This window comes from Pan paniscus, chromosome 20 (assembly GCF_029289425.2).
Source record: "Pan paniscus chromosome 20, NHGRI_mPanPan1-v2.0_pri, whole genome shotgun sequence".
Taxonomy (NCBI): domain Eukaryota; kingdom Metazoa; phylum Chordata; class Mammalia; order Primates; family Hominidae; genus Pan; species Pan paniscus.
In genome coordinates, this window is record NC_073269.2 from 44624579 (window position 1) to 44652548 (window position 27970).

A 27970-nucleotide genomic window follows, 5' to 3' on the forward strand; every position below is an offset into this window, starting at 1 on the left:
CCATGTGACCAGACTGTGGACCACAGAGGTCTAAGGGGGAGAGGGCAGATGAGCCAGATAGAATGACAGGGAGGAGAGTATGAGAGGCTCTGGAAACCGAGGGGTTTGGAAGTTTTCCTGAGGGCCTAGAGGGTCATGGAAGGTTCTAGAGCACTGGTTCTCAAGGTGTGGTCTCCAGACCACTAGTATCAGCATCACCTAGGAACTTGCCAGAAATACAAATTATCAGGCCCCACTCCAGATCTACTGAATGAAAAATTCTGGAAGTAGCCAGGTAGTTACTCAGGAGGCTGAGGTGGGAGGCTCACATGAGGCCTGAAATTCAAGGCTAACCTGAGATAGGGTGTTGCTCTTTTGCCCAGGCTGAAATGCAGTGGTGTGATCACAGCTCACTGCATTTCTGTGTATTTCAGAGCTCACTGCAGCCTCAAACTCCTGGGATCAAGTGGTCTTCCTGCCTCAACCTCCCAGGTAGCTGGGGTCACAGGGATGGGCCACCACACTGGGTTAATTTAAAAAAATTTTTAGCAACAGGGTCTTACCATATTGCCCAGGCTGGTCTCAAGCGATCCTCCTACCTCAGCCTCCCAAAGTACTGGGATTACAGGTGTGCACCACCACATCTGGCTTATTTTTTTTTTTTTTTTTTTTTGAGACAGGGTCTCATTCTGTCGCCCAGGCTGGAGTGCAGTGGAGGGATCTCGGCTCACTGCAACCTCCGCCTCCTGGGTTCAAGCAACTCCTGCCTCAGCCTCCCGAGTAGCTGGGATTACAAGTGCCCGCCGCCATGCCCGGCTAATTGTTGTATTTTTTGGTAGAGACAAGGTTTTATCATGTTGGCCAGGCTGGTATCCAACTTCAGACCTCAAGTGATCCGCCTGCCTCAGCTTTCCAAAGTGCTGGGATTATAGGCATGAGCCACTATGCCCAGCCAGAGACTCCATCTTTAAAACAAAAACAAAAACTCAGGGTGTGGTGCCCACCAACCTGGCTTACCCAGCCTTTTAGGTGAGTCTAATGCATGCTCAAATTTGAAAACCACTGGGTTAAATGTCTGGTCTGGAGTTCATCAAAACGTCATGGCCTGAATCCTTACCTGTAAGGCATCAGAATGCAAATGAAAATTAACTTAATGAATATTTTACTTGAGCCGGGCACACTTCCCACAACAGTATGGGATGGCTGTCCTTGTCCTGTTTTGTAGAGGACGGTGCGAAGCAGCCTATTCATTCTCACAAGGTCTCCAGGAAACCACACTTTTTTAAGGAGTAGAATTTTGGGGTAGGGCCGGGCGCAGTGGCTCACGCCTGTAATCCCAGCACTTTGGGAGGCCGAGGCGGGTGGTTCGCCTGAGGTCAGGAGTCGAGACCAGCCTGGCCAACATGATGAAACCCCGTTTCTACTAAAAATACAAAAAATAAATTAGCCAGGCGTGGTGGCGGGAGCCTATAATCCCAGCTACTCGGGAGGCTGAGGCAGGAGAATCGCTTGAATCCGGGGCAGGGGCGCGGAGGTTTCAGTGAGCCGAAATCGCGCCACTTCACACTTCACTCCAGCCTGGGAGAAAGAGCGAAACTCCATCTCAAAAAATATATATATATATATATTTGGGTAGGAAGCACAAGTAGGGACCGTGCTTGCTGCCAGAACAACCAATAGAAACTCCTTGAAGGCCTTCCTGGCACAAACGTAGTCTCCAGCACCCTCTGCCGACCAGGCCCCGTGCCCTCAGTGCTGAGACAGCCTCCAGCCCTCGGTGCCTTAGGGGTTGCGCGTCACCTTGGAGACAGCGTGAGAGGAGGGCGTGCCTCTGCAAAGGCGGAAGTCGGCTGTGGAAGTGTGGGCGGCCATTTTGAGACCGGGCAAGAGGGGCGGGACTGGTGCGGCCGAGTGACAGTTGACCGGTTTTAACCAAGTGACTGGTACCACGGGGCCGGGGAAAAAGCTGTGCCATCCAGGGGCGGGGGGATGCCGGGGACGGGGAGGAACTAGGAAGGGGAAGGGAAGGGGAAGGCGAGAAGGGGAGAGGCAGGGGAAAGAGGGGAAGAGTCGTGGGAGCTGGCAGAGGAGGGAAAGAGGGAGCCGAACGTGAAGGGCGAAGGGCGGGGCGGGGCAGGAGAGTCAGGGTATAGAGCAGGCAGGTGTTAATGGCATGGGAAGGAAGAGTACGAAGTGGGGCAAGAAGGTGTCGCGGTACGAGGGGAAGGTGAGACTCAAGAAGGTGCCGGCTAAGAAGCTGGGCCGGCGTGGAAGGAGAAGGTGTGGGGCGAGGAAACAACGAAGGGCGAGGAAAGATCCCGAGGCGAAGAGACAGTCTTCATCGAGAAGGGGCAGGGCGAGGAGGAGGGGCGTTACCAGAGGGCGGGACGGGGCGAGGGGCCCGCGCGGGAAGAACCAATCGCCGAGAACCCGGGGAAGGAACGGGTCCATAAAGACCAGGTGGAGGAGTATGGGCGCGGTCAGGAGCGGAAGCAGAGTGAGGAGCAAGCCCCGGGCGAGAAACGGGGGCCCGGCCGGGAGCAAGAGCAGGGGCGGGGCCGGGAGCAAGAGCAGGGGCGGGGCCCGGAGACGGGCGAGACCAGGTACAGTACCCAGCCCCTGGGCAGACCCCGAGCGAGGAGAAAGCGGCGATACCAAGAGAAGTGCGAGGGTGGGGCAAGAGGTTGGGGCACAGCCGGGTGGAAGTACACGGGTGCGATCACAGGCAGAAGCAGTACGGGGGAACATAAGAGGGGGACTGTCAAAGCGAGAAATAGAAACCAAGACCAGGTGAAGAGCAAGAGTGGAATACAGGGAGGGGGCGGAATAAGGAGCAAGGTGGGGATAAAGTTAAAGGAAGAGACGTGGAGGCGGGGCGGAACGAGGCGGAGGAGCAGGGGTGTGGCCAGAAACATTAGTAGGGCTGGGGCCCGGAGCAATGGCAGAGGTGCGATCCCCACGAGGGTCGGGGGCAGGGCCAGGAGCAAGAGCAGGAGCGGGACCAGGAGCAAGTGCAGAGGCGGAGCCAGGAACAAGAGCAGAGGCGGGGCTAAAAGTCCGTGCGGGGGTAGGGCCAGGAGCAAGAGCAGGGGCGGGACCAAGAGCAAGTGCAGGGGCGGGGCCAGGAGCAAGAGCCGGGGCGGGGCCAAGAGCAAATGTAGGGGCGTGGCCAGGAGCAAGAGCCGGGGCGTGGCCAGGAGCAAGTGCTGTGAGAGGTGCAGAAGCGAGGTGGAATCTTAGAAGTGGGCTCCAGAGAGCTGTCCGGCGCGTGGGTGTTGACTCCTGCGTTCTCCAGGTTCTAGCCACGTTATGTGCGGCCCAGCCATGTTCCCTGCCGGTCCTCCGTGGCCCAGAGTCCGAGTCGTGCAGGTGCTGTGGGCCCTGCTGGCAGTGCTCCTGGCGTCGTGGAGGCTGTGGGCGATCAAGGATTTCCAGGAATGCACCTGGCAGGTTGTCCTGAACGAGTTTAAGAGGGTAGGCGAGAGTGGTGTGAGCGACAGCTTCTTTGAGCAAGAGCCCGTGGACACAGTGAGCAGCTTGTTTCACATGCTGGTGGACTCACCCATCGACCCGAGCGAGGTGAGGGGACCAGGGTCAAGTGAACCAGAGGGATTTTGAACCCGCACTCCACTCATTTCTGGACATGTGGCCTAACCTCTCTTTGCAGAAATACCTGGGCTTCCCTTACTACCTGAAGATCAACTACTCCTGCGAGGAAAAGGTGAGTGGGTGCAGCACGGATAGGCTCATTCTATGAGCCTTGGTTTTCCCACCTCTAACATTTTTATTTATTTATTTATTTTATTTTTTTGAGACGGAGTCTTGCGCTGTTGCCCAGACTGGAGTGCAGTGGCGCGATCTCGGCTCACTGCAACCTCCGCCTCCCGTGTTCAAGCGATGCTCCTGCTTCAGCCTCCCAAGTAGCTGGGACTACAGGCATGTGCCACCACGCCCGGCTAATTTTTGTATTTGGTAGAGACAGGGTTTCACCACGTTGCCCAGGCTGGTCTCAAACTCCTGACCTCATGTGATCCACCTGCCTCAGCCTCCCAAAGTGCTGGGATTACAGGTGTGAGCCACCGTGCCTGGCCCCCATCTCAATATGTGGTAGCACCATCCAATCCTGGTGGCTTTAAGGATTCAAGAAGGCTGTCTGTGTACAGTTCCCAGTAACCCACCAAGCACCTAGTAGGTGCTCAAGTAAGCTTTTTTGTTCCATGTTTTGTTTTGTTTTGTTTTGTTTTGTTTTTGAGACGGAGTCTCGCTCTGTCGCCCAGGCTGGATTGCAGTGGCACGATCTCGGCTCACTGCAAGCTCCGCCTCCTGGGTTCACACCATTCTCCTGCCTCAGCCTCCCAAGTAGCTGGGACTACAGGCGCCTGCCACCACGCCCGGCTAATTTTTTGTATTTTTAGTAGAGATGGGGTTTCACCGGATTAGCCAGGATGGTCTCGATCTCCTGACCTCGTGATCTGCCCGCCTCTGCCTCCTAGAGTGCTGGGATTACAGGCGTGAGCCACCTCACCCGGCCTTGTTCCAGGTTTTTAAAGCTATGAGTAGGAGTTTACCATATATATAATTCACACACCATAAAATTCACCATTGTTATTTTTGTTATTTTTCTGAGGCAGGGTCTCACTCTGTTACCCAGGCTGGAGTGCAATGGCGAAATCACAGCTCATTGCAGCCTTGACCTCCTGGGCTCAAGTGAACCTTCTGCATCAGCCTCTTGAATAGCTGGGACTAGTTGTGCGCCACCACACCAGCACGGGAGGATCACTTGCATCCAGAAGCTCAAGACTAGCCTAGGTGAATTTGGCTGGGCATGGTGGCTCCCACCTGTAGAAATGCTAAGGCAGGATCATCATAATGAGCCTAGGAGGTTGAGGCTGCAGGGAACTGTGATCATGCCACTACACTCCAGCCTGGGTGACAGAGTGAGACCCTGTCTTTGTTTTTATTAATTAATTAATTAATTTTTGAGATGGAGTCTCACTCTGTTGTTGGGGTGATCAGACCCAACACCAGGTCGGGGGGAGGGGGTGGCGACGAAGTCCGGCGGAGTCAAAGGATTGAGAAAAAGGCAGTTTGAGAGAGAGAAGTAAAGTGGGACCAGAGGGCCATTGCTAGTGTATGGAGGCTGCTAAAGCCCCGAGCTCTGGGAGCCCACGCTATTTATTGGTAATCCAACAAAGAAACAGGTGGTGAGAATGTGGAGGTCAAAAGGGCACATTGCATTAAGCACATGATTTACAGCTGTGATGGTTTAGCATTTGCTCTGCTGCTTGAGATAATGGAGAGCAGGTTCTTTTAACTCAAGATACAATCAGTCCTGGGAGCGCAAGGAGCAAGCAAGTCTAGACACATTCCAGAGCCAAGAGCCCTGGATTATATCGAGGCCATGAGGGATTTTATGCCCTTGGCTTAGATTATGGTGCGTGATGGTAGGCTTCCACCCTTTAGCACAGAGCTTGGTGTTCCAAAGGCCACAAGGGGTTTTAGACCCTGGACCCCGGACGTGTTCCAAGACTCTTTTACATTATGTCAGACATGCAAGCCCTGCTTCAGCTTCTCCTAACACTCTGTCGCCCAGGCTGGAGTGCAGTGGCGCCATCTCGGCACACTGCAGTCTCTGCCTCCTGGGTTCTAAGCGATTCTCCTGCCTCAGCCTCCTAAGTAGCAGGAATTAAAGTTTTTAATTTTGGTGAAGCCCAGTTTATAAATTTTTTTCTTTTTTTTGCTTGTGTTTTTTGTGTCATTTACAAAGGCCTTGCGTAACTAAAGATCATGAAGACTTACTCATATTTTCTTCAAGAGATTTTTAGTTTTAGCTCTTACATTTAGGTCTTTCATCCATTTTGAGTTAATTTTTGTGTATAGTGTGAGGTCCAAGCTTTTACACATGCATATCCAGTTGTCCCAATGCCATTTGGTGAGATTCTTCTTTTTTTTTTTTTTTGAGACAAAATCTCATTCTGCCACCCAGGCTGGAGTGCAGTGGTGTGATCTTGGCTCACTGCAACCTCCCCCTCCCAGGTTCAAGCGATTCTCCTGCCTCAGCCTACTGAGTAGCAGGAATTACAGGCATGCGCCACCATGCCTGGCTAATTTTTATATTTTAGTAGAGACAGGGTTTCACCATGTTGGCCAGGCTGGTCTCGAACTCCTGACCTCAGGTGATCCACCTGCCTTGGCCTCCCAAAGTGCTGGGACTACAGGCGTGAGCCACCATGCCTGGCCTGTTGAGATTATTCTTTCCCCGCTGAATTGTCTTGGCACCTTTGTCAAAAATCAATTGAATATAAATATAAGGGTTTATTTCTGGACTCAATTCTATTCTAAATGAATTGATTTCTCAATAATTCATTGCTCTAAATGCCTATTCATATGCCAGTATCACAGAGTCTTTTTTTTTTTTTTTTTTTTTGAGACAGGGTCTCACTCTGTCACCCAGGCTGGAGTACAGTGGCATGATCTCGGCTCAGTACAGCCTACACATTCTGGGTTCAAGCGATTCTCCTGCCTCAGCTGCCCAAGTAGCTGGGACTACAGATGTGCGCCACCACGCCCGGCTAATTTTGTATTTTTGGTAGAGATGGGGTTTCTCCATATTGGTCAGGCTGGTCTTGAACTCCTGACCTCAGGTGATCCACCTGCCTCAGCCTCCCAAAGTGCTGGGATTATAGGTGTGAGCCACCGCGCCCGGCCAATAATTTTATTTTTTTAGAGACAGGGTCTTGCGCTGTCACCCAGGCTGAAGTGCAGTGGCTTGATCATAGCTCATTGCAGCCTCGACCTCCTGGGCTGAAGTGATCCTCCTGCCTCAGCCTCCCAAGTAGCAGGGACTACAGGCTCAAGCCATCACATTAGTGGACTTTCAATTAGACAGGGTCTCACTATGTTGCCTAAGGCTGGCATGAAAGAATTTCTGAGAGTAGTATTAATAAATGCAAATAATAAAATGAGGTAATACGTTAGAAAGGAGGGGGGGGGCACTGTTTTAGTGGGGGTGGTTGGAGAAGGTCACTCTGGAAAGGCTTGAGCAGAGACTCAAATGATAAAAAGTGGGGACTATTAGGAGAGCCAGGTAAAGCTTTCCAGGCCGAGGGAAGAGCCAGCACGATGGCCCAGAGGTAGGAAAGAGGTCAGCATGTGTGAGAAACTATGAAGAGGACTTTGTGGCTGGAGCAGAGTGAGTGAGAGGGAGTGTGGGAGGAGAGGTCAGGGAGGTGATGGGGGAAGGTTTTTTGGGCTTGATGGGCCATGGTGAGGACTTGGCTTTTACTCTGAGACAGAGCCTGAGAGGGCCCTATGCAGAGGAGGGATGGGATCTGATTCCAGGCTTCACTGGCTCCCTCCTGTTGTTGGGGGAGCAGGGCAGGAGCAGTGAGACAAGGAGGAGGCTGCTACATTGCCCAGGCAGGAGATGACGGGGACAGGACCAGGGTGTTAGTGGCTACTGTCATCCTCACAGGAAGGAGGTCCCTGCCCCACTAGCACCTTCTCCTCTGCAATGGGAACTCAGGCAGGGCCAGGGACAGGTGTAGTTGACAGGATTGAAAGGAGCCTGGTGCTGGGTGTGGTGGCTCATACCTATAATCCCAGCACTTTGGGAGGCCAGGGAGAGAAGATTGCTTGAGCCCAAGAATTCAAGACCAGCCTGGACAACATAGGGAGACCCTGTCTCTACAAAAAAAATCAAAAAATTGGGCCGGGCATGGTGGCTCATGCCTGTAATCCCAGCACTTTGGGAGGCCAGGGCAGGTGGATCACCTGAGGTCAGGAGTTCGAGACTAGCCTGACCAACATGGTGAAACCCCATCTCTACTAAAAATGCAAAAATTAGCCGGGCGTGGTGGCGCATGCCTGTAATCCCAGCTACTTGGGAGGCTGAGGCAGGACGATCGCCTGAACCTAGGAGGCAGAGGGTGCAATGAACTGAGATGGCGCCCTTATACTCCAGCCTGGGCAACAAGTGCGAAACTCCGTCTCGGAAAAAAAATAAAAAATAAAAAAATTAGCCAGGCGTGGTAGTGGTACCTGTAGCCCAGCTATTTGGGAGGCTGAGGTAAGAGGATTGCTGAAGTCTGGGAGAGGTGGAGGTCACAGTGAGCTGTGATGGCACCACTGCACTCCAGACTGGGCAACAGAGCAAGACCTTGTCTTTAAAAAAAAAAAAAAAAAAGCCAGGTGCAGTGGCTTACACCTGTAATCCTAGCACTTTAGGAGGCTAAGGCTGGAGGATTGCTTGAGGCCAAGAGTTCAAGACCAACCTGGCCAACATAGCAAGACCCTGTCCCATGTAAAAAATAAATAAATAAATAAATAAATTACAGAAATAGCCAGCCTGGGCAACAGAGTAGACTCTGTCTCTACAAAAATTAAACAATTTTCAAAGAAAGAATGGCCTGGTGGCTCATGCCTGTAATCCCAGCACTTTGGGAGGCCAAAGCGCGCAGATCAGTTGAGGTCAGGAGTTTGAGACCAGGCTGGCCAACATGGTGAAACCTCATCTTTACTAAAAATACAAAAATTAGCTGGGCATGGTGGTGTACGCTTGTAGTCCCAGCTACTCAGGAGGCTGAGGCAGGAGAATCACTTGAACCCAGGAGACAGAGGCTGCAGTGAGCCGAGATCATGCCACTGCACTGTAGCCTGGGCGACAGAGTGAGACTCCTTCTTGAAAAAAAAAAAAGGAAAAGAAAGGAGCCTGGCAAAGAAAGTAAAGAAAGTCAGCCCTCTCGATGAAGGGCTGTGCACAGGTGCTGAATCTGGTAAATCCCTCGCCCTGGTCCCACAGCAACCAAGGCCTCCCCTTGGTGGCCTGAGTGCCGCCTTCTCTCGGGGACGCCTCTTAGCCTTCACTGGTGCTGGTCTGCATGCCTGAAACATCCTTCTCCTCTTCTCCCATCTCCACTCTAAGCGCTCCCCACCCTTTTCTGTCCAGCCAGGATCCCGCATCCCTGGGAGGTTGTCCAGGCATGCCCTGTCACCCTCGCCCTCAGTCCCTTCCTGTGTAATCGCCCCATCCTACACTCACTCCAAGCTCAAGGCCCAGAACTTGGCTGTCCTCTGACTTGCATAGGTGGCAGAAAGTCTGCTGCAGAGAGGGTGGAAGCCCATCTCAAGAGTGAGACTGGGGGCCGGATGAGATGGCTCACGCCTTTAATGCCAGCACTTTGGGAGGCCAAGGTGGGAGGCTCACTTGAGACCAGGAGTTCAAGACCAGCCTGGGCAATCTAATTTTTTTTTTTTAAGCCTGGAACTGGGAATCCCTGGAGTGGAAAGCAGCACCCTGGGTGCCACATCCCTCCCACCTTCCCAGCATCCCTCCCACCTTCCCAGCATCCCTCCCACCTGCACAGTTTTGTTCATCCTATGCTGCCCTTCCCTATGTATTCCCTACATGCACATTCTGTCTGCAGACACTGGCTCTGGAGTCATCTCCTCCAGGAAGGCCTCTGACTCCCTCCACAGCCCCTTACCCCTCTGCCCCCTCCTAGGCTGTTCCATCCCCCATCCAAGCCCCAAACCTAGACCATGTCCTCTGACCATCACATGGTGGACAGTGTGCTGCCCCCGGACAGCCCAGGAGACAGACTGTTAGAGGCGGGCTTAAGGCAGGGGGCACCCAGAGGCTACCATAAGGACACACTTGTGGGGCCATCTCACCCTCAGCCCTCTGAGGACCTGGTGCGCATGGGCCACCTGACAGGGCTAAAGCCCCTGGTGCTGGTCACCTTCCAGTCCCCAGTCAACTTCTACCGCTGGAAGATAGAGCAGCTGCAGATCCAGATGGAGGCTGCCCCCTTCCGCAGCAAAGGTGGGCCTGGGGGAGGCGGGAGGGATCGCAACCTGGCAGGGGTGTGGAGTTTGCTGGGGGCCTCTGTGGGGCCATGATCTGAGGAGGGTATGTGGGGGGTGGGAGCTCAGCACATTCCATGGCCTAGAGGGGCCACACAGAGGCCCCAGTGGGACCCATGGCGTGGAGGCAGGTATGGGGAGTTGTGGGGAGATCCCAGGGTGGTCTGGGGCCTGGAACCGGCCATTGGGAGGCCCCAGCAGTTTCAGTGCCCAGGGTCTCCCTGCAGAGCCATGCATGGCAGAGGAAGTGTGTAGCATGAGCTGGTACACGCCCATGCCCATCAAGAAAGGCAGTGTGGTCATGCGTGTGGACATCAGCAGCAATGGCCTGGGGACCTTCATTCCAGATAAAAGGTACCCTTTCCCAAGATGGGGGCTGGGGTGGACTCCAGGGGAATTCCTCACCCCAGGGTCCCCAGAGGAGCCAGTGGGAGATCCAAGGGAGAGAATGGGGAGAGGAGAGGCAGCTACGAGCTGTGGAACCCCTGACACTGGGACCTCACCTGCGCCTATTCTGCACCTGCTGCTAGGTTCCAGATGAATATCAACGGCTTCCTGAAGAGAGACCGGGACAATAACATCCAATTCACTGTGGGAGAGAAGGTGAGGGAATATGGCAGGGGAAAAAGACAATGGTCTGGGCCTTAGGCTGACGCCCTGGTTACTTCCCAGACAAGCAGCAGATCCCATTTAGGGAGCACCAACTTCATGCCAGGCCCCACGTGAAGATCCCATTAATCTTCCCAGTGACCTGTCGAGGGGATGTACTCTCACATACTCCATTATAAAGAGGAGAAAACTGAGGTCCCAAAGGGATGGAACCATTTTCCCATAGTCCCTCAGCATGGAGGGAGTCTTGACGTTATCTGTCTGACTCCTATACATACCTGTACATCCATACCTGTACATACATATATAGTACATACCTGTACATACATATATATGTATATACCTGTACATACACAGACACACACACACACATATATATATATATATATATATATTTTTTTTTTTTTTTTTTTTTTTTTTTTTGAGATGGGGCCTCGCTCTGTCATCCAGGCTGGAGTGCAGTGGTGCAATCATGGCTCACTGCAGACTTGACTTCCTGGGCTCAAGCAATACTCCCACCTCAGCCTCCCAAGTAGCTGGGACCACGGGCATGTACCACCATATCCAGCTAATTTTTAAATTAATTATCATTATTATTATTATTATTATTATTATTATTATTATTTTTGAGACAGAGTCTTGCTGTGTCGCCCAGGCTAGAGTGCAGTGGTACGATCTTGCCTCATTGTAACCTCCACCTCCCAGGTTCAAGCAATTCTCCTGCCTCAGCCTCCCAAGTAGCTGGGATTACAGGCACCCATCACCACGCCCTGCTAATAATTTTTTTATTTTTTGTAGAGACAAGGCCTCACTCTGCCACCCAGGCTGGAGTGCAGGGGAACGACCTCGTCAGGCTCAGGTGATACTCTCACCTCAGTTTTTGTATTTTTAGTAGAGGCAGGGTTTTACCATGTTGCCAGGGTGGTCTGAAACTCCGGGGCTCAAGTGATCCGCCTACCTCGGTCTCCCAAAGTGCTAGGATTACAGGCGTGAGCCACTGTGCCCGGCCCATGCCCATATTCAATTCTTTTTTTTTTTTTTGAGACAGAGTTTCGCTCTTGTTGCCCAGGCTGGAGTGCAGTGGTGCGATCTCGGCTCACCGCAACCTCTGCCTCCCGGGTTCAAGCAATTCTCCTACCTCAGCCTCCTGAGTAGCTGGGATTATAGGCACGTGCCACCACACCCAGCTAATTTTTTTTTTTTTTTTTGTATTTTTATTAGAGATGGGGTTTCTCCATGTTGGCAGGCTGGTCTTGAACTCCCAACCAGGTGATCCACCTGCCTCAGCCTCCCAAAGTGCTGGGATTACAGGCATGAGCCACCACGCCTGGCCTCATACCCATATTCTTAATCCCGATGCATTCACCCATTCATTGATGCAGTCACTCAGCAGGCACTTACTGAGCACACGTTGTTGCATCATGGGGACACAGCAGTGAACACACAGACCCAAATCTCTGCCCTCCTGGAGCTGACACTCTAGTGGGGGAGACAGATGGCAAACCGGCAAACTGGTAATGTGAAAATCAAGTGAATTCCGTAGTAGGGTAAAGGGCGGTAAGCGCTCTGGAGAGAAATGGAACAGGGCAACGGGAGTTGGGTCTGTGCAGAAGAAGAGTGCAATATTTAATAGGATGGTCAAGAAAGGCCTCATTGAGAAGGTTAAGCTTCCAAGGAGAGAATCGCATGGATACTAAGGGAAGAGCAGTTCATCAGGAGAAACAGCATTTCATCAGGAGAAACAGAGGCCCTGAGGTGGGCATGTTCCTGGGAGGTCTGAGAAGCAGAGAAGAGGCCTTGTGGCTGGGAGAGAGGGACCGAGGGGGAGAATGGTAAGGAATGAGGTCAAGGAAGTGAGAAGGACAAATCGCGTGGGGCCTTGTGGGTCCAGGTCAGGCCTTGGACCTAAATGAGATGGAGCCTCAGGAGAGTGGGGAGAGTGTTGGCGTCCCTCCTGTCCCTCCTTGGCAGCTCTTCAACCTGATGCCGCAGTACTTTGTGGGTGTCTCATCGAGGCCCTTGTGGCACACTGTGGACCAGTCACCTGTGCTTATCCTGGGAGGCATTCCCAATGAGAAGTACGTCCTGATGACTGACACCAGCTTCAAGGACTTCTCTCTCGTGGAGGTGAACGGTGTGGGGCAGATGGTGGGCGGGGCGTCTTGGAGGGAGCTGGGCCTCAGCCCCTGAAATAAGGTAGGGGCCTGGGGCTCTAGAAGTCCCCAAAGACATATCCGTCCCCATGAGAGGCAGATAGCATGGAGAAAAAACACAAGATTCTACAGCCAGAGGGCCTAGGTTCAAACCCTGGTTCTGCCACCTCCTGGCTGCCTGACCCTGGACCTGGCAGTTCAACGACCCAGTCTTCAGATTCCCATTTGTAACATGGGAGTAATATTTATATTTACTTCATAGGATTGTTGTGAGAATGATATAAGTTAATAGTTTCTGGCCGGGTGCAGAGGCTCATGCCTATAATCCCAGCACTTTGGGAGGCTGAGGTAGGAGAATCGCTTGAGAGCAGGAGTTTGAGACCAGCCTGGACAACATAGTGAGACCCCATCTCTACCAAAAATACAAAACTTAGCCAGGGGTGGTGGCATGAGTCTGTAGTCTCAGCTGCTCAGAAGGCTGAAGCAGGAGGATTGCTTGAGCCTGGGACTTTGAGGCTGCAGTGAGCTATGATCACACCACTGCACTTCAGCCTAGGAGACAGATCGAGACCCTGTCTCAAAAACAAACAAACAAAAAAAACTGGGCGTGGTAGCGGGCGCCTGTAATCCCAGCTACTCAGGAGGCTGAGGCAGGAGAATGGCATGAAGCCGGGAGGCGGAGCTTGCAGCGAGCCAAGATCGTGCCACTGCACTCCAGCCTGGGCGACAGAGCCAGACTCCGTCTCAAAGAAAAAAAAAAAAAAAAAGTCAATAGCTTCCATAACCAATGGTATATATGTGCCATTACATTCTACACTCTGGAAAATTCTGCATTGCAATATACATCTCTGCCCAAGGGTTTCCTATTAGGCATTGAGAGCCTATATTATCCCAGAATAGGGAGGGAGTGTCTGAAGTAAGGATCTTTTGGCTTCAGCGACAGAACTATGTTGGAATTAGTGCAGCTACAGGAGAACGCCAAGGCAGGTTGGTTTACCCAGAGAACTGGCTTTAAGAAGTGCACCCACAGCCGGTGCAGTGGCTCACGCCTATAATCCCAGCACTTTGGGAGGCCGAGGCGGGCGGATCACCTGAGGTCAGGAGTTCCAGACCAGCCTAGGCAACATGGTGAAACCCTGTCTCTACTAAAAGTACAAAAATTAGCCAGGCATGGTGGCAGGCACCTGTAATCCCAGCTACTCTGGAGGCTGAGGCTGGAGAATCGCTTGAACCTGGGAGGCGGAAGTTGCAGTGAGCCAAGATTGTACCACTGTACTCCAGCCTGGGCGATAGAGCAAGACTCTGTCTCAAAAAAAAAAAAAAAAAAAAAAAAAGATTGCCTTAACCTCCTCCCATCAAGGTCAAAAGCCCTACTCACAATTTCTGAGGATCCCACGTGGATTAGTATTTTCCTGACCCCTTCTGGCTCTGAATTCCTGCTTATGTGGAATTTGTTCAGTTTGTGGACCATCTTCCTGTCCTGTGTCAGCTTTCTCTGTTCTGAGCCAAGTCTATTCAGACATTGTTTAATTTACACAAACTTTTTTTTTTTAAGAGACAGGCTTTTGCTCTGTCGCCGAGGCTGGAGTGCACTGGTGTGATCATAGCTCACTGCAGCCTCCAACTCCTGGACTTAAACGATCCTCCTGCCTCAGCCTACCAAATAGTTGGTATTACAGGCATGCGCCACCTTACCTGGCTAATTTTTAAAAATTGTTTGTAGAGACATGGTCTCACTATGTTGCCCAGACTGGTCTTAAACTCCTGCCCTTAAGCAATCCTCCCATCTAGGCCTCCTAAAGTGCTGGGATCACCATGCCTGGCCAATTTCCACAAACTTCGTTTTTTTTTTTTTTTTTTTTTTTTTTTGAGATGGAATTTCACTCTTGTTGCCCAGGCTGGAGTGCAATGGTGTGATCTCAGCTCACTGCAACTTCCACCCCCCGGGTTCAAGTGATTCTCCTGCCTCAGCCTCCCAAGTAGCTAGGATTACAGGCATGCACCACCACACCCAGCTAATTTTGTATTTTTAGTACAGATGGGGTTTCACCATGTTGGCCAGGCTGGTCTCGAACTCCTGACCTCAAGTGATCCACCCGCCTCAGCCTCCCAAAGTGCTGGTATTACAGGTGTGAGCCATCGCACCTGGTCATAGAGAAGGTGTTTATATTCACAGGAATGAAAACAAGTTCAATGTGAATTCAGGCATCCAAATTCTTGTTCCTTATTTTTTTTAACTTGTTGAAGTGAAATCCATAAATTTAACCATTTTAAAGTGAACATCAGTGGCATCTAGTTCATTCACAATATTATGCAACCACCACCACTATCTACTTCCAAAAAATTTCCATCACTCCAAAATAAACCCTGGGTTTGTTTTTATTTCATGTCAGACATGTAATGGGCCGACAGCATAACAAGGCTTGAGGGAGACACATCTCAGATGACGGTGAAAACCCAATCACCGCACTTAGAAACTACAAGAAGATCCTATGCTCCTGTTTTAGTTCTTTTTCTTTTTTTTCTTTTTGTCATGGTCTCACTTCCTTACCCAGGCTGGAGTTCAGTGATGCAATCTTGGCTCACTGCAGCCTCCACCTCCTGGGTTCAAGCCATCCTCCTACCTGAGCCTCCCTAGTAGCTGGGACTACAGGCGCATATCACCATGCCTGGCTAATTTTTGTATTTTTGGTAAAGATGGGGTTTTGCCATGTTGCCCAGCTTGGTCTTGAACTCCTGACCTCAAGCCATCCTCCTGCGTTGGCCTCCCAAAGTGCTGTGATTACAGGCATGAGCCACTGTGCCCAGCCTTGTTCTTGTTCTCTAACCAAGGAGATTTCTCCCTGATGGCCTCATCTGTTTGTCTCCTCTCTTCCCCGCTCCTGTCTCTCTCCACCACTCCCTTCCACACTGCCCCCAGGAAACGAATCCTCTCCTGGCTCATGGTTGGGGTCCAGGTATAGATGCTGTAACAAAGAGACCCTGGAAGGGAATTACTTAAATAGAGACTGTTGCTCATTCTGTTTTTTTTTGTTTGTTTGTTTGTTTTTTGTTTTTTTTCAGACAGAGTCTCGCTCTGTTGCCCAGGCTGGAGTGCAGTGGCATAATCTTGGCTTACTGCAACCTCTGCCTCCCAGGTTCAAGTGATTCTTCTGCCTCAGCCTCCCGAGTAGCTGGGATTACAGCCACCCACCACCACACCTGGCTGATTTTTGTATTTTTAGTAGAGATGGGGTTTTGCCATGTTGGCCAGGCTGGTCCCGAACTCCTGACCTCAAATGATCTGCCCGCCTTGGCCTCCCAAAGTGTTGGGATTACAGACGTGAGCCACCGCACCCGGCCGTTGCTCATTCTCATAACAGTCCGGAGATGAAGAACCTTGTTCCTTCCATTTTCTCTCTTTACCATCCCCTGGGCTCAAGGTGTTGGCCTCTGTATGATGGCAGCCACTGGGAAAGGGGAGGAGCAGAAGTAGAGGGCAAGCCATTTTCTTTTAAGCAAACTTCACTTCCACTGACATTCCACTAGTGAGAAGGGGTCACCTGGCTACATCCAACTGCAAGGAACACTGGGTGGTACATGCCCAGCTAAACTCAATCACCAAAAAATATGGGGAAATGGATTTGAGAGCTTCACTAGCCATCTCCTAAAAGTGGAGAAGAAAATTTATTGGTTCACAAGACCAAAAAATTCAGGACTTCAGGCTCTGCTTGGCCAAGGATTTCAAACAGTATCACTGAGACGGGGTTTCTCGCCTCATCTCTTGGACCACATTCCTCTGTTTTTTGTTTGTTTGCTTGCTTTTCAAGACGGAGTTTCACCCTTGTCACCCAGGCTGGAGTGCAGTGGTGCAATCTTGGCTCATTACAACTTTTGCCTCCTGGGTTCAAGCGATTCTCTTGCCTCAGCCTCCCAAGTAGCTGGGATTACAGGCACGTGTCACCACGTCCAGCCAATATTTTGTATTTTTAGTAGAGATGGGATTTCACCATGTTAGCCAGGCTGGTTTTGAACTCCTGGCCTCAAGCAATCCACCTGTCTAAGCCTCCAAAGTGCTAGGATTACAGGCACTTGGCCACATTCCTCTGTATTGACTTGATGCTCAAAACAGTCCTGTTGGCTGGGTGTGGTGGCTCAGGCCTGTAATCCCAACATTTTGGGAAGCCAAGGTGAGCAGATCACTTGAGCCTACGAGTTCGAGACCAGCCTGGCCAACATGGTGAAACCCCGTCTCTACTAAAAATACAAAAATTAGCCAGGCATGGTGGTGGGCACCTGTAATCCGAGCTACTCGGGAGGCTGAGGCAAGATAATCACTTGAACCCGGGAGGCAGAGGTTGCAGTCAGCCAGGATTGTGCCACTGCACTCCAACCTGGGTGACAGAGTGAGATCCTATCTCAAAAAACAAACAAAAAAAAAATGGTCCTGTTTTCTGGAACTGAAGACTACAGAGGCTGCATCTTCTCAAGCCCACATTCAGTGGGAAAGATCTTTCCCAAGAATCACCACATCCCCAAAGTCACAAGATTCCTTCCACTTGGTACAGCTCAGGTCCCTACCACCCCAACAAAGCCAACACAATCACCATGCCCAACATGATGCCTAGTGAATTAAATGAGTCAGAACTTTCCAATGAGGCTGAGGCGGGAGGACTGCTTGAAGCCAGGAGTTCAAGACCAGGGCAATGTAGCAAGACTCCCGTCTACACAGTTGTTTATTTATTTTAATTAGCTGGGAGGCCGGGTGCGGTGGCTTACGCCTGTAATCCCAGCACTTTGGGAGGCCGAGGTGGGCGGATCACGAGGTCAGGAGATCGAGACCATCCTGGCTAACATGGTGAAACCCTGTCTCTACTAAAAATACAAAAAATTAGCCAGGCTTGGTGGTAGGTGCCTGTAGTCCCAGCTACTCGGGAGGCTGAGGCAGGAGAATGGCGTGAACCCGGGAGGCGGAGCTTGCAGTGAGCCGAGATCACGCCACTGCACTCCAGCCTGGGTGACAGAGCAAGACTCCGCCTCAAAAAAAAAAAAAAAAAAATTAGCTGGGAATGGTGGCAAGCACCTGTAGTTCCAGCTACTCGGGAGGCTGAGGCGGGAGGATTGCTTGAGCACAGGAGTTCGAGACCAGCCTGGGTAACATAGCGAGACCTCACCTCTACAAAAATAAAAATAAAAAAATTAGCTAGGCATGGTGGTGAGCACCTGTCTTGCCAGCTACTGGGGAGACTGAGGTGGGAGGATCGTTTGAGCCCAGGAGTTTGAAGCTGCAGTGAGCTATGATCATACCACTCCAGCCTGGGTGACAGAGTCAGATCCAGCCTTTAAAAAAAATGTCCCTTGGGGCGAGCATGGGGTGTTGTATCCATGTAGGTATAACACTGACTGTAGCCAAGGGCACAAGGACCGCTAAGGACCGTTGAGCATGCTGTGCACTGCCCAACTCCAGGGGGCACACGAAGCCTGAACTGGCTCAGGCCTGGGTCACCTGCTTCTCTGGTCCATATGGGGGAGGTTTGGCTACCAAGGTGCTGCTGCGGGGTGAGCAGGGAGAGCGCCCTGGGGCAGCTACGTGTGTCCCTCCCAAGCAGCTGTCAGAGCAGGAGCTTCCCCGTAAGGCAGGACATGGGGGCTGAGGCCAAGGCCACCTGCTCACCACTAGCCTCTGCTCCCCTGCAGCTGAGCATTGACAGTTGCTGGGTGGGCTCCTTCTACTGCCCCCATTCTGGCTTCACAGCCACCATCTATGACACTATTGCCACCGAGAGCACCCTCTTCATTCGGCAGAACCAGCTGGTCTACTATTTTACAGGCACCTATACCACACTCTATGAGAGAAACCGCGGCAGTGGTGAGTGTGCTGTGGCTGGACCCACGCCTGGGGAGGGCACCCTGGTGAACCCCTCCACTGAAGGTGGCTGGGGGCTGGAATTGCTGTGGGTGAGGCATTGGGGAAGGAACTTGCCAAGGCCCCAAATCACCCTTGCCCACCCCTAATGGGCCTTGCCTTGCCCTTTTTTTTTTTTTTTTTTTTTTTGCTGGGATGAGGCTTCCACCCAGACCCTCCTGGGAATTGTGAGCAGCTGTGAGAAGAGGGGGTGTGACAGTAAAGGGAGGTAGAGAGAGGCAGACCCACGCGTGTGCCCACACACAGTGGCAGAAGGACTTGCCAAGACAGACCAGACAGGGAGAGAAAGTCAGAGGGAGAGGGGCATGGCAAATCAGAAAGACAGAGCGGGAGGAGAGAGAGAAACAGATGGGCAAAGCCTCAAGGGAAACTCATTGGAGAGGAAAAAAGAGAGTCTAGGCACAGTGGCTCAGGAGGCCAGACTATTCAAGAGGCTGACGGGAGGGGGCATCGCATGAGCCCAGGGGTTTGAGGCTGCAGTGAGCTATGATCACACCACTGCACTCCAGCCTGGGCGACAGAGCAAGACCCTGTTTCAAAAAAAAAAAAAAAAAAAAAAAGCTGGGCGTGGTAGCTCATGCCTGTAATCCTAGCACTTTGGGAGGCCGAGGCGGGTGGATCACTTGAGATCAGGAGTTCAAGGCCAGCCTGACCAACCTGGTGAAACCCCATCTCTGCTAAAAATACAAAAATTAGCCGGGCATTGTGGTGGGCACCTGTAATTCCAGCTACTCAGGAGGCTGAGAAAGGAAAATTGCTTGAACCCAGGAAGCAGAGGTTGCAATGAGCTGAGTTCACATCACTGCACTCCAGCCTGGCCAACAGAGCGAGACTCAGTTTAAAAAAAAGAGAGAGGAAAAAGCGAGAGAGATGAAAAAGAGAGACTATTCAACTTAATCTTTAAATGATACTGTGGCTGGGTGCAGTAGCTCACACCTGTAATCCCAGCACTTTGGGAGGCTGAGGCAGGTAGATCACATGGTCAGGAGTTCGAGACCAGCCTGGCTAACACGGTGAAACCCCGTCTCTACTAAAAATACAGAAAATTAGCAAAATTAGCTGGGTGTGGTGGCACATGCCTGTAGTCCCAGCTACTCGGGAGGCTGAGGCAGGAGAATCGCTTGAACCCGGGAGGCGGAGCTTGCAGTGAGCTGAGATCGTGCCACTGCACTCCAGCCTGGGCGACAGAGCGAGATGCCATCTCAAAAAAAAAAAAAAAAGAAAAAGGCCAGGCGCGGTGGCTCACACCTGTAATCCCAGCGCTTTGGGAGGGCGGATCACGAGGTCAGGAGTTTGAGACCAGCCTGGCCAATATGGTGAAACCCCGTCTCTACTAAAAATACAAAAATTAGCTGGGTGTGGTGGCATGTGCCTGTACTCCCAGCTTCTCAGGAGGCTGAGGCAGAAGAATTGCTTGAACCCAGGAGGCGGGGCTGCAGTGAGCCAAGATCGTGCCACTGCACTCCAGCCTGGGCGACAGAGTAAGACTCTGTCTCAAAAAAAAAAAAAAAAAAAGATACCAAAGCTCTCTTATTTCTTCCAGTTTCTCCCGCCATCTCAGTGAGAACTGTCAGCTTACAGAGTCACTGGAAATTGGACTGTAACTTACATTTCATAAGTGAATGCGTGTTCCCAGCAGCTTTGCTTTGTCTCTTTCTTACTTTGGGCATTTTGACAGTGGGAGGAACCAAATTCAAATTGGCTTAATCCAAAGAAAAGTGGTGTTTATTGGCTTCCGTGGCTGAAAAGCCCAGGAGCATGTTGGTTTCAGGAAAGGCTGCACCATGGGGTCACTGTCACGGTTAGACAGTCACCTCCTTGTGCATGCCACGGTGATTCAGGCCTCTACGCAGCAACTGTAGACTTTTATGCCCCTCAGTAGCCCCAGAAAAGAGCATCTTGTTGCGGATTGCAACCTGATATTGCCTCTGATTTGGCCAGCTTGGTCACATGCTAATCATTGTGGCCAAGGGAGTGCAAGGGAGGTGTCAGCCCAATCTGACCCTCATGGACAGAGTGTGAGCAAGGAGGATTTTCTCAAAGGCAGGGGGTGCCCTCTGCCAGGTGCTCCCTGACACCACACTGAACAGGTGCTTCAGCATGAGAGGACAGATAACAGGCTCACTAAAGCCAGGGAAATGTGGGCGGGGGGCAGAGGCCCCAGATCCAACTACCTGGGTCTGAGGCCCCATGCTGACTTCACTAGGCAGTTGGGTTCGTGTCCTGGCCAGCGAGTGCATCAAGAAGCTGTGCCCTGTGTATTTCCATAGCAATGGCTCTGAGTACATAATGGCCCTCACCACAGGCAAGCATGAGGGTTATGTACACTTCGGGACCATCAGAGGTAAGGGTGTGGGCCTCTGTCAGCCCCAGGGACCCCTCCATACCCTCTCTCACCTCCGAGAATTCTAACCTTGGGCCCTCACTCATCACCATGTGCCCTGAGGAGGACCCCCAGGCTGAGGGTGGTGGTGGTGGTGGAGGGATGCGTTTGTAGGGGTAGGGCTTGGGGGTATGTTATGTATCTTTCATGATGTACTTGGTTTTAAAGGGCAGAAGAGCTGGGCACCAGTGGCTCATGCCTGTAATCCAGCTCATGCCCAGCACTTTGGGAGGCTGAGGGAGGCGGATCACTTGACGTCAGGAGTTCAAGAACATCCTGGCCAACATGGTGAAACCCCATCTCTACTAAAAATAAAAAAATTAGTTGGGCGTGGTGGCAGGCGCCTGTAATCCCAGCTATTCAGGAGGCTGAGGCAGGAGAGTCACTTGAACCCAGGAGATGAAGGTTGCAGTGAGCCGAGATTGCACCACTGCACTCCAGCCTGGGCAACAGAGTGAGACTCTGTCTCAAAAACAAACAAATCCCCCAAAAAAACAAAAATAGCAGAAGCCCAATTCAAAAATAATTGAAGTATAGCTGGGCACAGTGGCTCATGCCTGTAATCCCAGCACTTTGGGAGGCTGAGGTGGGTGGATCACCTGAGGTCAGGAGTTCGAGACCAGCCTGGCCAACATGGTGGAACCCCATCTCTACTAAAAATACAAAAATCAGCTGAGCATGGTGGCATGCACCTGTAGTCCCAGCTACTTGGGAGGCTGAGGCATGAGAATTGCTCGAACCTGGCAAGTGGAGGTTGCAGTAAGCCAAGATCATGCCACTGCACTCCAGCCTGGGCAACAGAGTGAGACTGTCTTAATAATAATGATAGTAATAATAATAATAACTTAAGCACAAAGAATTTGTGGACTTACATAAATGAAAAGACTATGGTTCAACTTCAGGTATGGCTGGATCCAGGGGCCCACAGGGTAGGTCATCAGGACTCCATCTCTTGGTAAGGTAGTGCAGCATAGTAATTAATTATAGCACAGATTCTGGAGAGAGACTGCTCCATCACACCTTCGCTGTGTGCCTTTCGATATGTAACTTGACCTCTCTGATCTCGTTTTCTTCACCTACAAAATGTGGCTAATGGTAGTACTAGTATCTAGGTCACTGGGTTGATATAAAGATTAAATAAGTTGGTTTTTGTAAAGGTCTTAGTGCTAGTGATGTGGTGAGTGTTACAAACGGTTTATTATTATTGGTCCTATAATTTGGGTCCATTTTTAGGTAGCTATTCCTCCATGGAGGTTAAAGGTGGCCCCTTAAAGCTTCAGACTCAAGTCACCTACTAGTCTGAGTCACGCCAAGAGAATGAAGACAGCATCTTTTCCATTAATTCTAACACAAATCCCAGAGTAAACTCTGATCGGCCCACCGTGGGTCACATGGCCAGACCTGAGGCATGAGACCCACAGTCTCATGACTGTGACCAAAGACAGACATGCTCTGATAGGCCAGCTGTGAGTGACGAAAGGCCAGAGAATGAGATCCCAAGGACGGAGGGGCTGGTGGGCATGAGGAGGGCAATCGGAGTTGGCTTGATGGGCTGCCAGACAGGAGGGAGAGGGCCTGAACATGAACCCGACCTTGCTCTGCAGATGGCCAGGTGTCCTTTGAGATGCTGCCCAGGCAGTGGTCTGTGTGCGAGCAGATAGGAGGTACTCATTACCCCGATGGGTCTGCGGTGGGAGGCTGGGGGAACTGAGGAAGCAGAAGAGCAGGGGAGGGTGGCAGGGGTCATGGGAAAGAATGGGCAGTGTCTTAGGGAGGGGTGAGAGCTATGGGGAGGGGTACAGCTGGCACAGGACCAAGGCTATTGAGCCCTGGGGTGGCTCTGGACTGCCCCTTTCCCTCTCAGTTACCACCTGCTCCATAATTTGGTCTGAATACATCGCGGGTGAGTATACCCTACTGCTGCTGGTGGAGAGTGGATATGGTAATGCCAGTAAACGTTTCCAGGTGGTCAGCTACAACACAGGTAATGAGGGTGATGCAAGGGGCTGGGCACAAAGGGGCAGGATCCCAGACTGTGGACTGCATGCCCATCCTGAGGGATCTGTGCCCAGCAGACAGAGGGAGGGCAACATTACCTGTGTCACTCCTGGTTGAGGGGTAGCAATGGAGAACAGGATATAGGCTTGGTGATCTGAAAGGGCCCTGTGGCTCACAATAAAGAGATTTTATTTTACCTGCAGTGAGAATAGGGCCCCTATGTAGAGTTGTACAGGCTGTGCAGTGCACAAAACCCCCAACCGAGGGGTCAGAGGAGACAGGTCCTGTGCCTTAACAGGACTGTTTCCTCTCAGAGGCAGTGCCTTTTTATAATTCACATGAAGAAATTCTAAAGGGCTAGGCAAGGGGCTCACACCTGTAATCCCAGCACTTTGGGAGGCCGAGGCCAGAGGATCGCTTGAGGCCAGGAGTTCGAGACCAGCCTGGGGCAACATGGCAAGAGGCTGTCTCTATAAATTAAAAAAAAAAAAAAAAAGTAGCTGAGTATGGAGTCGCACCTGTAGTCCCAGCTACTTGGAATATACCTGAGGTGGGAGGATAGCATAAGCCCAGGAGGTTGAGGCTACAGTGAGCTATGATCATGCTACTACCTGGGTGACAGAGCAAGACCCGGTCTCAAAAAAAAAAAAAAAAAAAAAAACAGAGCCAGGCGTGGTGGCTCGTGCTTATAATCCTGGCACTTTGGGACACCAAGGTGGGTGGAATGCTTGAGCTCAGGCGTTCAAGACCAGCCTAGGCAATATAGCGAAACCTCATCTCTACTAAAAATACAAAAATTGGCCGGGCACGGCAGCTCACGCCTGTAATCCCAGCACTCTGGGAGGCCGAGGCGGGGGGATCACCTAAGGTCAGGAGTTCAAGACCAGCCTGACTAACATGGTGAAACCCTGTCTCTACTAAAAATACAAAAATTAGTCGGGCATGATGGTGGGTGCCTATAAACCCAGCAACTCAGGAGGCTGAGGTGGAAGAATCACTTGAACCTGGGAGGCAGAGGTTGCAGTGAGCTGAGATCATGCCATTGCACTGCAGCCTGGGCAACAGAGAGAGACTCCATCTCAAAAAAAAAAAAAATTAGCTGGGCATGGTGGTGGTGTGCGCCTATAATCCCAGCTACTCCATAGGCTGAGGTGGGAGGATCACTTGAACCGATGAGGCAGAAGTTGCAGTGAGCCGAGATCACACCACTGCACTCCAGCCTGGGCGACAGAGAGATCCTGTCTCAGGGGGGAAAAAAAAGAAAAGAAACTCTAAGGACTAGCAAGCCCGAGTGGGAAGCTCTTTGGAGGGTTTTACAGGAGGCTGAGAAGCAAACAACTTGCTCCAGCTCCAGGTTTTGAAAGTGCAGGGCCTCAGGAGATTTTGCTGTGTTCTCCCCACCTGTAGCTAGTGATGACCTGGAACTTCTCTACCACATCCCAGAATTCATCCCTGAAGGTAGGAAGGGAAGGCAGACGTGGCCTCAGGGTGGCTGTGGGCCAGGAGGGGCCCAGGTGACTCCACCTCACTGCTGTGTCCTCTCTTCCTCTGCTCCGGTCAGCTCGAGGATTGGAGTTCCTGATGATCCTAGGGACAGAGTCCTACACCAGCACTGCAATGGCCCCCAAGGGCATCTTCTGTAACCCGTACAACAACCTGATCTTCATCTGGGGCAACTTCCTCCTGCAGAGGTGGGCCTCTACCACCCCTGGGTGGGCCAGGCATACTCTGTCTCCCCAGCAACTTTACGGTGGGGACCCTTTCAAGCCCAGGCTAGGCAAGTCTCACCAAGCCTTCAAAGGATGCACAAATCCAGAAGTTACCAGGACTGTGATGAGGAACACACCGTTAGGGTAGTCAGTGCTGGGATGGGGGAAGCCAATGTTTTAAAGCTGTGGGAGCCCTTTTCTTAAAATGAAATCTTATATAAAGACCCAGCCTGTGTGAGCAATAGATGAGCAGTTTCTAGGGTTTTTTTTGTTTTTGTTTTGGAACAGAGTCTCACTCTGTCACCCAGGCTACAGGACAGTGGCACAATCTCGGCTCACTGCAGCCCCCGCCTCCCAGATTCAAGCGATTCTCCTGCATCAGCCTCCCGAGTAGCTGGGATTACAGCTGCATGCCACCATGCCTGGCTAATTTTTGTATTTTTAGTAGAGACGCGGTTTCACCATGTTGGGCAGGCTGGTCTCGAACTCTTGACCTCAGGTGATCCTCCTGCCTCAGCCTCCGAGAGTGCTGGGATTACAGGTGTGAACCACCGTGCCCGGCTAATTGACAAACATTTTCTGGGGACAGTTTAGGATCCTCCCCACCCCAGCCACCCTCTCGACCCTCAGGAACCTAGGGGCCCCTGAGCCACCTTCTTGGGTGGCTGGCAAACTGCCAGGTTGGCCCAATGCTCCTGTTTTACAGATGGGGAGCTGAAGACTCTCAAAGGGTTTGGGGTGGGGGGCGGGAGCTAGGATTTCAAGCTTCCTTTGCATGTTCTTACAAGTGGAGAAACAGTAAGTGGCTCCCGTGTTATTAGGCCTGGGATTGGGGGAAGCGGCTGTCCAGCATGCGCCTAGCTCTCCATCTCTGTCCCTGCAGCTCTAACAAGGAAAACTTCATCTACCTGGCAGACTTCCCCAAGGAACTGTCCATCAAATACATGGCCAGATCGTTCCATGGGGCTGTGGCTATTGTCACAGAGACGGAGGAGGTGGGCTGCCCCGCCCCTCTCCCCATTCCCTCTCTGCCCACCCCCAAACCCCAGGGGCCTCTCTTTCCCCTGTCACAGTAAAGGAGCCAAGGGAAGGGGGCACCCTCGGGGACCCTGAGAAAGGGCAGTGAAGCTCCATTTATAACTGAAACCCCTGGAACTCAGGGTAAGTGTCAGCTCCAAAGTCACGCAGACCGGAGCTATGATCTGATGTTCAGAGGCGGCCCTCTTTCATCCCACAGTGTGGTCATTCACTTCATAAATATTGAGCATTTACTGTGTGCCTGCCCCCGTGCTGGAGAACACAGAGTGGTCAGGGCTGCAATGGGGAAAATATTACCTATGGAAGTAGGGGGACCTGGCCCAGTCTGGGGGGTTGTGCATGTCAGGGAGGGCTTCATGGGGGAGACCACATGGAGGGGGACATCTTGGAGGCTGGAGGGGATCCCCCAGGTTGTGGCTCAGGAAGGGGAGTGAAGGTTCCCTTCAGATGTGTATGGGGGTGGGCATCAGTGCAGAGATGGGAAACTGAGGCCAAGGAAATGGTGAGACCCTGGAAGCTGCAAAGAGTGAGAAGAAAAAAGAGGTCTCGGCTCTAGGAACCGTGGCTGTTAGGGAGTGTGTGTGTTAGGGATGCTTAGGTCGCAAGTGCCAGAAACCCAAACAGACTGAAAACATTGAAAAAAGTGATCATAGTGTGTGAGGGCTGGAACCAGAGGTGATTGGGCTCAGGGAAGTAGAGCCGTGGCACCACAGAGAAAAGAAAGGGGAGCGCCCTTGGTCCCAGTGGAGGTGAGTTTCCAAACTTCATCCCTCAAACAATGGGGCCACCACACTGGGCAGAGGGTGAGGTGGGATCAGAGGACCCCATGGTCCTGACACACACACATCCGGCTGTCATACCCGCAGATCTGGTACCTCCTGGAGGGCAGCTACCGGGTCTACCAGCTGTTCCCTTCCAAGGGCTGGCAGGTGCACATCAGCTTAAAGCTGATGCAACAGTCCTCTCTCTACGCATCCAATGAGACCATGCTGACCCTCTTCTACGAAGACAGCAAACTGTACCAGGTGCCCGGTGGGGCTATGCAGGGACATCGGGGCGCCCCAGGAGGGCTGACCCCAGCTCACCTGGCCCTGCCTTCCCCCTGCAGCTGGTGTACCTTATGAACAACCAGAAGGGCCAGCTGGTCAAGAGGCTCGTGCCCGTGGAGCAGCTTCTGATGTATCAACAGCACACCAGCCACTATGACTTGGAGCGGAAAGGGTGAGAAGACACCGGACCATGACAGGGGTCTGAGGGCTCCCGGCACTGCCCTCCTGAAGCTACCATTCTTGAGAGAGGGGAGACCGAGCTAACCCCAGTGAAAACCTCAGGGCTATGATGGCAGGAGTTCAGCACTTATGGAAGCTCAGAGGAGGAGCCCAACCTAGCGGGGGGAAGGTGCATCAGGGAGGGCTTCAAGGAGGAGGTGTATGCACTGTGGCAAGAAGGGTGAGGAAGGATTAGCCAAGTGATAAGGTGGGGAAGGGTGTTCCAGAAAGGGGGAACCACCTGTGCAGAGGCCCTGATGGGAAGGGGGACAAAGTGAGCCTGGTGGTCATGGGGAGAAACTTGGACTTCATCTTGAGGGTCTTGGGAGAGCCATGGATGGGACTAAGGGAAAGGACTGCAGGATCGGATTTTACCGCGTGCCGTAATGATGCCTCCGGTCATCGTCCTGCGGAGGGTGGATCAGAGCAACCCAGGGAGGCAGCTGGAGTCGGGACAGGGACGGGGCGCTGGGGTGGAAGGAGGAAGCAGGAGATGGAATAAAGATAAGAGGTCAAGTGGACAGGCAGATGGCGACTGCCCGTTGAGTACGGAGGACTCTGGTCTCAGGGATCAAGGGAGGGACGTCCGAGGGGATGTGTGCAGAGGCCTCTGGGCAGCAGGGGCTGACGCTGAGGAGGAAGATTCGGGCTGGATTCGATACGGGAAGTGGGTGAGGTGGGAAAGAGGCCTGCGGAAGCTTCCAGTGCGCGGGGTGCCTTAGAGCCAGCAGCCTTTCCCCCTTGCCACTGCCCAGGGGCTACTTGATGCTCTCCTTCATCGACTTCTGCCCCTTCTCGGTGATGCGCCTGCGGAGCCTGCCCCGTCCGCAGAGATACACGCGCCAGGAGCGCTACCGGGCGCGGCCGCCGCGCGTCCTGGAGCGCTCGGGCTTCCACAACGAGAACTCGCTCGCCATCTACCAGGGCCTGGTCTACTACCTGCTGTGGCTGCACTCCGTGTACGACAAGGTGGGCGTCTGGCGGCGGGCGGGCAGGCCTGAGACGGGACTGGGGCAGCGGGGAGCGGGCTTAGAGGGCGAGGCCTGTGGAGCGGAGCGCAGCGG

At 52.3% G+C, this 27970-nt stretch overlaps 1 protein-coding gene and 1 non-coding gene across 11 annotated transcripts in view; one reads left to right on the plus strand and one right to left on the minus strand.

Annotated features, from left to right (window-relative positions):
• Positions 1-1844: 1844 nt before the first annotated feature.
• CATSPERG (cation channel sperm associated auxiliary subunit gamma) overlaps positions 1845-27970 on the plus strand; it is a 35541-nt gene continuing 9415 nt past the window's right edge. For 2 of the 10 annotated variants that reach the window (XM_055104030.1, XM_055104031.1), the window contains exons 1-17: positions 1845-1922; positions 3275-3558; positions 3647-3700; positions 9658-9802; positions 10071-10197; positions 10374-10446; positions 12424-12579; positions 18282-18453; positions 20717-20854; positions 22498-22557; positions 22758-22796; positions 24299-24349; positions 24453-24582; positions 25484-25595; positions 26505-26663; positions 26747-26859; positions 27662-27875. In XM_055104030.1, coding sequence (XP_054960005.1) covers positions 3289-3558; positions 3647-3700; positions 9658-9802; positions 10071-10197; positions 10374-10446; positions 12424-12579; positions 18282-18453; positions 20717-20854; positions 22498-22557; positions 22758-22796; positions 24299-24349; positions 24453-24582; positions 25484-25595; positions 26505-26663; positions 26747-26859; positions 27662-27875 — 2013 coding nt within the window. In that variant the 5' untranslated portion in view covers positions 1845-1922; positions 3275-3288. Of the gene's footprint in view, positions 1923-2218; positions 2583-3274; positions 3559-3646; positions 3701-9657; positions 9803-10070; positions 10198-10373; positions 10447-12423; positions 12580-18281; positions 18454-20716; positions 20855-22497; positions 22558-22757; positions 22878-24298; positions 24350-24452; positions 24583-25483; positions 25596-26504; positions 26664-26746; positions 26860-27661; positions 27876-27970 lie in introns of those variants that run through there. The other 8 variants (XM_034944887.2, XM_063600249.1, XM_055104033.1 and 5 more) reach the window with 8 other exon arrangements.
• On the minus strand, positions 14993-15094 carry LOC112437919 (small nucleolar RNA U13). The gene has a single exon (XR_003026427.1). It is a non-coding gene; the product is annotated as a small nucleolar RNA U13 (small nucleolar RNA).